The sequence below is a fragment of the Cyprinodon variegatus genome, unplaced genomic scaffold (genome assembly GCF_000732505.1).
Source record: "Cyprinodon variegatus isolate N-32 unplaced genomic scaffold, C_variegatus-1.0 Scaffold127, whole genome shotgun sequence".
In the NCBI taxonomy this organism is placed as follows: Eukaryota; Metazoa; Chordata; class Actinopteri; order Cyprinodontiformes; family Cyprinodontidae; genus Cyprinodon; species Cyprinodon variegatus.
The window spans coordinates 841,773-851,258 of NW_015150580.1; the positions used below are offsets into that span (position 1 = coordinate 841,773).

The 9,486-nt window shown below is 38.0% G+C and overlaps 1 protein-coding gene across 1 annotated transcript; it reads right to left on the reverse strand.

The window, feature by feature from the left end:
• Positions 1–821: 821 nt before the first annotated feature.
• Positions 822–8,605, reverse strand: LOC107085529 (potassium channel subfamily K member 1-like). The gene is made up of 3 exons (XM_015375892.1): positions 8,097–8,605; positions 3,867–4,271; positions 822–2,150 (listed from the first exon to the last, which is right to left on the reverse strand). The coding sequence occupies exons 1-3, from the start codon at positions 8,446–8,448 to the stop codon at positions 1,846–1,848; spliced, it is 1,062 nt and encodes a 353-aa protein (XP_015231378.1). The 5' UTR covers positions 8,449–8,605; the 3' UTR covers positions 822–1,845.
• Positions 8,606–9,486: the final 881 nt, after the last annotated feature.

Below are 9,486 nucleotides of genomic sequence, written 5' to 3' on the forward strand. Positions count from 1 at the left end.
AAATTTCGTTAAGTTGAGCTCTCTAGACCTGCAGTGAAAGATAGATAGATTTCAAAGTGTACTAGTGCGGTATATAAGTCTATGGGAGGAACTTAATGCAATAATATTAAGATCAATGTTTCAGGAACACATAGGTCTATTTGCAGATGACATTTTAATATACCAGTAATGAACAGCCCCAATACAAACTTTACTCAATTCATGCAACCAAGTTATAAATTCAGAGAACAGCAAGGATATAATTCAACATAAATAAATAAAATAAAGATCCTAACCTTTTTCCCAGAAATTAAGGGAGCATATATCTATCTATCATGACATGTACTGCATGCCCAACCATACTGGAAGTGTGTACAGTAGAATCCATTTATGCATCCCAGCAGCATCCCCTTCCCCACCTCCCTGAAATATAATGGATCCATTTTTTTTTTACACTTTCCATGTTTGACATCCTGTCTGCCTCATGTAATCTTTAAAAATGTATGTGCCTGTACCATGTCTTCACTATGCTATCCCTCAGAAACAAACATGATACTCATGATGGAAGAGGGCTCAGTCGTTGTGAGTTACTGCAGGTCCAGTGAGACTTACCATGTGGACGATAATGGTTTCTATTTGTTATGTAAAGAAAAACATAAATTATACTGTATACACAGTGTGAATGGAGGGTTCGAATGCAATTGAAACTCTCCATGCAACATGGTTAAGCCCGAGCTGTTTTAAAAACAATAATAAAAACATTAAATCTCTGGAGGTACAATGCCAGTATAGACATATCTCCAAATATTGGAAGCCAAAGACTGTTGCAGCAAAACACGTGTCACACTAAGGGGCTTTATACAAATGAATACAATGTTTAGATCTTTATTTTAAAAATAATTTTTCAAACCATGTATCATTTCCCTTTTGGTATGCACTACTTTGTTATTCCATCACTGAAATCCCATCAAAATCATTTAAAATGAGTTACTGCAAAACTATTTAAAAATGTAAAAAGGGTATTAATACTTTTGCAAAGCACTGTATAAAAATACAATTCATGCAATGGGTTTGTTTAAACATTTATATTAAACCCAGAACAAACAGTGGATTTCATAAAAACAATTTAAAAGGTATCTTGTTAATATAAACATCCTTACAGCAGTAAAATAATAATAACAACAAATGATCGTGAGAAAACCTGGGTGTACCAGGTCTTTTACAAAATATGCATTAAAACAGGCACCAACCACAAAGAAACAACCCCTTTTATCTGTTTGATCAGTTCAGAGCAGCATGTTGAACTTCTTTTATGAAAATATCTTCATTTTTAAATTCACTTTAATGACTCCTTCCTACAACATGAAAGTGCTTCCCTCTAGTGGCATGACTTGTATACCACAGTGTTAATTTTGCTATGTTTAAAGAATTAGAAGTGAATCCTTCCCTAAAAGAAACCAGGAACTAAAGTATTTATTCAGAGCCAACATTTCATCTTCTCTTCTTTATGGAATACATGCATGAATTGTGCCTTGAGTTATCTGATGGTAATGGATTCATATGAGTCTTGGCTTTGCTGCTTCTGAAAGGGCTCATTCCCAATGCAAATACTATCTCAGATATTTTATGGCCTAGACATGAATGTAAAATCATCTAGACTGGCTGTGCAACTTTGCAACTGAAGCTTTATGACTTTGTGAGGATTCTAAAACTTCTAGGAAGTCACTGAGAGTTCCTGCCTTTGCAGCACGTATATGTGTTTGTGTTGGCAGGGTGCAACACCAGTACGATTCTATTGAGCGCAAATACAGTTCATAATCAGGTTCATTAACTTCCACCACACCCACTTCCTGATATTTGGAGCTGTTATCTCAGCTCCCCATTAGCAGCAGTTCCTGAAGCCGGGGTGTAAGGCGTTGACGTGCCGTTCTGGCGCAGCGTATCGGCCTGTTCTAACACAGAAGAGATGACTGGCAGCTGATCGTGTGTGTGATCTGCAGACTCGGTTATCTGGTCGCTCAGCTGATCGCGACTGATGATGTTGGTGGTTTCGGAGTCTAGCTCTCGAACATTTTCCTTGTAAAATCTCCGTCTGAGGAGTTTGAGCTGAGGAAGTTCGTAACAGGTCTCCAACACCACCAGGATGAACACCAGGCCCAGCAGCAAATAGACTGAAAAAGCAAGCAGATACATACAATGGGGGTGTGATAAAGTTAAAAACATCATGACTAGACAAACCAGATCTGGTTAGCAGGTCACCTAATAGCTCTTACTTTTGAGTTCCTAAAAAAATTGCCTGACAATCCTTTCTTTGTTTTCAAGGCAAGAAAACAACAGAAATTGTGAGAAACTGCTTATTCTTTTAGGGCCAAGTTTTGTGTTTTTATTCTTTTAAATATATTTAAACTACAACAAAAACATACATTAAATAAAATACAAAAAATGCAGTAAGCCAGGTACTGGAAATGAGAAAGTCCAACGTTATATTCTATTTTAGATATGTGATTTAATTTCATCTTAATAATACTAGTCCCCTTCTGCTTATCTGGCATCAGGTCATGGGGCAGCAGTGTAAATGGAAACTCCCAGACTTCCGTTTCCCAAAAAAACACTTTGGGAAAAAGCCAGCTGAGAGACATAGTGCCTCCCGTGTGTCCTGGGTTGTCCCCTTGGCCTCCTCTCTGTGAATTTTGCCTGGACACTTTCTTAGGGAGGCATCCAGAGGGCATCTGAAAAAGATACCTGAGCAACCTTAGCTTACTTCTCTAGATGTGAATGAGGTTGCCTCTCCCTGATGGCCAAGTTCCTCACCCTATCTCTAAGGAGTTCCCAGCCACAATTTGGAGAAAGCTGTCTCATTCTTTTGGTTATGATCTAGATTTCATGACTATAGATGATGGTCATGAAATCCTTGCTGGTAACTGCTCCAGTGCATACAGTAGATATTTACAGGAGAAAGGAAGCAGAACCACCAGCAAAAAGGAGGTTGAAATGCTGGCCCCAAACCAGTTTTTTGAGGTTGTTGTTTTCCCACTAACATTTCCACTCAGAGGCGGTATAAAAATACCATCTTTTATGGATTAAATATTTTCTGCATTTTCTTTATGCTATCTCTTCTACAGTACATATTTTTTGTTGAAAAAAAAGCCGTTAAAAAGGCCTTACAGAATGATACTGCCATCTGTGGCCAAAACACAGAACTGCAGCACTCCTCAGCTCGTTCTAGTAACGCATGCTCGTACTTGACAAGGTTGTTTTTTTAAAAACTTTTTCACCTTTCGTAGACTAACCATCGGGGTCTAAGTTCAGCTGGATGCCAATCGCACCAACAAAAGCTACTTTGAATCTAACACATTGATTGTTGGCAAGGTGAGATCCATTCAAAATGCACGAGCTTGACGTCACATCCACCAACTAGCGCACAAACTTCTGACCCTAGTCAATTTAGGAAAATAGGCTACAGGCTTAAAGATGCATCTGTGCTGAATTACTGAGGTGTCAGTTGGCTCTTCAAACTATGTTTTAGTCATGCAAGTTAGAATAAAAAGGCTATTTTAAATATTGTTTTTAATTAAAACTTACATAATGTCTCTTTAAAGGTAGTTTTATTCAGAAACAACATTCAAACCCCTTCTGTTTAGCTGAATATCAGTGTTTTACAGTACTAGTATAAACAATCGTATAAATAAAGCATAAATAAGCATAAATAAAGTCAGCTAATCTTGGTAAAAGTATTATTTAAATGAATTAAAAGTATTTCAGAATTTAAGTTTCACCTTTCTGTGCAGGCGATGGGAGCCTTCTTCTCGACAAGACATTTTCAAAAATTTAAACTGCTTTTTTAGATTTCTTTTTATTACGTTAAAGAGTGTTGAACATTATCTCACCTGTAATGGCCAGCCTGTACAGCTGTGGGTGGGGATTGTCCTCCATACTATGAGTTTCCCCTGGGACATAATCCCCAAGGCCTATTGTTGTGAGAGAGATGAAGCAAAAATAAAGAGACTCCAGAAAGTTCCAGTCTTTTTCAAGGCTGAGAAAAATCCAGGCAGGAATAAAGAGGAAGAACAGAGCGATGATGATGCTGAGAGAAGTGGCGTGGATCAAGGCTAGCTGCGATCTTGACATTGCCCACAGCCGGTGAAAGTAAGAGACTGGGCGTCGTGAAAGCAGGTCCATGAGTCTCTCCACTATGGTGGACAGGAAGAAGAGTGTAACAGGGATGCCAACGATGGAGTAGAAGATACAGAATGCCTTCCCTTCATCTGACAGAGGAACAGTGTGACCATAACCTGAAAGTAGAGAAAATTGTGTCATCCACTATAGCATATAACTGCAGTAGATGGTTTACACAAACAATACAGTTTAGAAGAAAAAGGATGTTCTTAGTTCTTCAAAATGTTTAAACTAGCTTTTTTTAGTTTTAATACTTGAGTAGAAGCTTGGCAACATTAATGTTAAATTAGTATTTTAAGTCACATCTTTATAAATGTTTTGTAGGGTCCCTGTTAAAAATTATTCCTATTCATAACTAGAGTCTATACATGCAATAAATCCACCATGTTGCACATAAAAATGACAGGACAGTATTTACATTAGTCAGCGTGTGCAAAGAGCATAATCTTTTCTTTTGAGGAAGAAAAAAATCAGACTTTTGCCTCTCTATGACATAAAAGCTCACATTCTTTTTTAAGGCTGTTTAGCAAAGGGTGAATGTGACAATGTGAGCAGATTATTGAAATGACAAAATACGATGATGTATAATATATATTATACATATTTAACTGTTTCATTTTGAAGCTGCCAGATATATTAGTAGGAGGTAAACTCAGGCTTCATGTGACAATAAATGTTAATGATCTGATATAGCTGAGAACTCTTTCCAAACTATCCTGCACAAATAAAAAAATAGGTTAATATTTACAACATAACTCATTAACTTTTCACTTTGCAGGTCTATTACTAAATATATTTGCTCTTCTAGATCAGGGGTTCATGGCATTGACATTATGCTGGGGGCACCCTCTTCGCAGACTAACAGACAAGGCAACAAAATATGGCAAAAAAAAAAATTCTAAATGTTTTTATTAATTTTATGCCTGTTGAACTATCATAAAAATATTAACTGTTTTCTTTAACACTGTGCTATATTCCCACTAAATAACAAATGATTAAACTAACGGTTATGATAAGAACAAAGTAATTCAGACCCCTGAAAGTGTGTGTACTGGGAGGGTTGATCTTCATTTGTGTCAATACCTTATGAATGTCTTTTTTGAGTATTTTTAAAGGGAAAAAGTCAGTCTCACACTGGTTTGTTATTGCAAAAGTGAAAAGGAATTTCAGTACACTATCAGTCAAGGTAGGATAGTCTTTTCTGATAAAGTTACCCTCAAAGTTCAGTTTTAAATCCCCCCAGTTTTTAACCTTCATTGGATACATCATTTAAATTAGATAATAATGTTAAAGAGATATATGTCATGATATGGAAAAATTATTTCCATATCATTATTTCTTAATTTTTCACCCATTTTTCCAAGGATCCTCCAGCACACCTTGGCCAAGGCAGTCTCAATCCCAACCCATCAAAAATGAACGGTTTGTGAAGCCCCCTGTGGAGCAGACGACAATGCAACTGGGTACCCCGTTCATCATTTATTGATATCAGAGGTTGTGTCAGGAACTCACAAAGGTTTTCCTTGAACTGCAAACTTCAAAACTAACAATTACCCATCCTTTATCCTAACCCTATGAACCTAGAAAACACTATATCACCATACGCTCCTAAAGCACCCAGCAACACCAGTCTTGTTCATCCTTTCGTGGTGAATGATAGATAACAAATAATTTAAAGATAGATCTGTTCAACAAGAGCTTCCCTTTTTGGTTCACCATATCCGACATCAGAAGAGTCAACTTCGCTGCAGACAAAGTCCCAATTAGTCTCCTCCATCTACTACGCTGTCCTACCATATCTTTTGAATGAGATATCATCCCACTGTAACTTTTCTACTTGAGGCACCATGAGGTTGACGACAAGGTTATGTATAAACATTTCTTTAGATTCCTGATAGTACAGTAGCTCTTAAGTCTTGCTAAACTTGTGATTGTTTATATTCAGAGAAGTAAGGTAAAAGCCAAAAAGTTTGATAGAAACCAAAAGACAGAAAGAAGACATCAAATCCCTGCATCAGAGATTCTATGAGAGCAAAACGTGGTTAGCATCAATAGATTACAGTTACTGTAACATGTCTTTTAAAATGATGTTCTATAGATTGTCCTTTTTAAAACCTTCAGCAGCTCTAAGGGTTTATTCACATTCCTGCTAGTAGGACTCCTTGTACCACGTCACAAATCATTCTCTCCATCAGTATGCAGCTTTTAAAGATCATGCTCAAAGCTAAAGACTGGAACCTCGATGAACAGGAAAATCCTAAACTTATCTCAGCTCTGCTTTCACAGACTCGCTCAGCATCCTCCCCGCTCAAACAAATGCAGTGTGTTGTTGTACAATAGCAACAATAGAAAACACATTAAGTTGAACACATGAGGATTGTGTTCCTACACTGCAAAAAAATTAAATCTAAATAAGTAATTTTCCCTTAAAAATAAGTGCATTTTGTATTGAATTTAAAATAAGAAAATGACAACTTTGTCTTATTTCAAGTTTATATTATCTAATTATCTTATTTTAAGAGTAAAAAATGTTATTTACCTAATCAAATTAAGGGTGAATACACTTAATTTAAGAAATATTTACTTATCTCTGGATCGTTTTTGCAGTGTACTCAAAGGAAAGTAGGTCTGCTCTCTGCTAACGGATAAAACCGGATCATATTTCTGCCTGCATTGAGGGTTAAACAGGAAACTGATCTTAAAATATGTTACACTTTCAACCAAGTTAGTTCAAGTCTTGTAGGTTTATTTTCAGGTACAGTACATCTCTAAACTCACAAAGTGAATTTATTTCAATTGTTGAATGCAAAATGGTGAAACGTCTATACGATCAATTTCTTGCATTTAATGCTGGTAATTTCTATAGTTATGACTTTTTCATGATTACCATCACAAGGAGGATAAGTCGAAAAAGGTAATTGGGAAAAATGTTAATTATTTACAAGTGTTGTATTGTTTGGAAAATTCAAATGTATTTTCCAACCAGAAACTTGAAAGAATAGAAAAATGTAAAATGAGAATCGACCATTTGAATATTTGGCGGCTAAACTGTAAAAGTGTGCTGGGTTTTTTATAGCATTTAGCAGATGAAAAGGAAAGACAGAAAAGGAACCATATGAAGATTGAGAAGTAAAGCCAATTTAAGAGTGTTTTAAGATCCTCATACCCAAAGAAATCAGGTACATTAGAGCCTCACACAGATGTATCAAGGACATGGTTAAACTCCTTGCATGAACGGTTCTAGACAAGGGGCAAGGGGGGCCAGTGCCCCTGTAGATCATAATACTCAAAGAAATTCTAATGATGATATGCGTTGGAACAGACATGGTTAATGATAGAGGTCCTTTGGATCTATTTCATTTTTTTTCTTTACAAATTCTGTTTTAATTATTTAAAAAAAATAAGGCAACAGCTTCAGTGGTATTGAGACAGGATCCAAGTTTTCATCTGCTAGATGTTTTTTTTTTTTCAAAACAAATTTTAGAAATTAGCTGAATTTATGATTTTCTTGAGTTCTAATTTAGATTTTACTGAAAACGGTTATTTTAACTTAAGTCAAAATATGTAAAATTCCTAAATTCTGAATGTATATTGACCTAATAAGACATAGAATTTTAATTTAACCTAATTGAATAGAAATTTCACTTCATGCAGCACTCTTTATGTATTTGAATCCCTTGCCCTGTTTTTTTTTTTTTTTTTCTCCTGCTTTTCTGTGCCCCCATGCTGGCCCCCTCCTGGCCCCCTGGTACATTTGGTCTAGAACCGCCACTGACTCCTTGTCTTCAGCCATCCATGAACCATATCATCTGTCATGAATGTTTTACCTGGCTTAGGTGAGGAGACAGGGAGAGTGGGGTTTCTGTGGCCTGTATTATGTTTTAGTAGGTCAGCATAACTATGGTTTCAAAAAGAAAAACTTCAGAAGTGAACAGTCTCACCTGTAGTGGTCAACACTGTACTGGTGAAGAACAAGGAGGACACAAAGTCCCAGTTCCGGTTGGTGGCATTACCAAGGACGGACACTCCATAGTTACTGGCCTGGAGCGCGCGAGCCAGCAGTTCCTCCAGGTGCGCGTCGGACACGCAGGTGTTGTTGCTCAGGAAGTCCTGCCTTGCCTCTTTCAGCTCCTGTCGAAGCTCGTGTTCGTAGGGCAGCTCGATGGCGGAGAAGATCCCGGCACCGATGAAGAGGTAGAGGATGTAGGAAATAATCAGCAGCGCAAAGTTGATCCCGGACTGGTGCCGCTCCGCGAAGAGAGCGCACCAGTCTCCGATGCGTCCGGTTACCATCACTCAGTGGAGCTCCAATTCCTCAACAATTCACACTCAATCCGCCTTATTTAATCGGACTAAAACCTCATAGAGCTTGTTTATTTCCCTGTCTGCGTTTCGATAATAACTGCTCAAGCCCAAAAGACTGACTCTTCCTCATTCTTTTATCCTATTGGACGTGACGTCACTCAGTCACCTTACCAGGTGGACTGCGGCTGAGTGTGAGAGTGTGTGTGGATGGGTGTGTGTGTGTGTATTGGAGCGCACCATTTCCTCAAACCGGTGAAACGGGTTTTGTGTTTCAAGTCAGACGCAATAAAGGATCAGTTTCCTTGGTCGGTTTTCTGCAATGACTCAGATTTACAGGCCCTGCAGGTTGTAGGTTGGGAAAAACAGGAACAATAACAATATTACAACAGTATCAAATATACATACTACTTAAAGTTTTTCACATGACAAAATGGAGAAAAAGAATAGTCAGGATTTTATTGAATATTTTACTGTTAATTGAGGTGTTTTCAGACTTGCCTGGATCCCTTTATGCTGCTCACTGTCAGCAAGTTGTTTGGTGAAATGCTTCGACTTAGTTTGCAAATGATCTCACTTCCAGGGGCGGAGCTAGATGGGGGGCCAGGGGTGGCCATGGCCACCCTTAAGCCGGGCGTACACTTCGATTTTTTCAGTCGTTGCACGCAGCTAATGCTCACACTGTTTTCGACTAAACCCTGCGGTGTTAGTCGAAAACAGTGTGAGTTCACAGCTCACGGTTTATGTTCGGCCCGACGCTCTCATGCGATCTACCTGCTAACACTGCACGACTAAAAACCACGTCGGACTCAGCTCCCTCAGAGAGATGGAGCTGCTCTGATTCGTCTATCCGGAAATCAAATGTGTAGAAGAGGAATATGAAGCTAACTATAGTGAACCGCTCGACGACGTTTTTGGAAAAAAGGCATGGCTGAGGAAACGTGAATGTTAAAGTCTGTCAATTTTACAGACAGCAGTGCATTTCACTCATTGCATCCCCGCCATGTTTCTGTTTACTCCTGAGAGGAA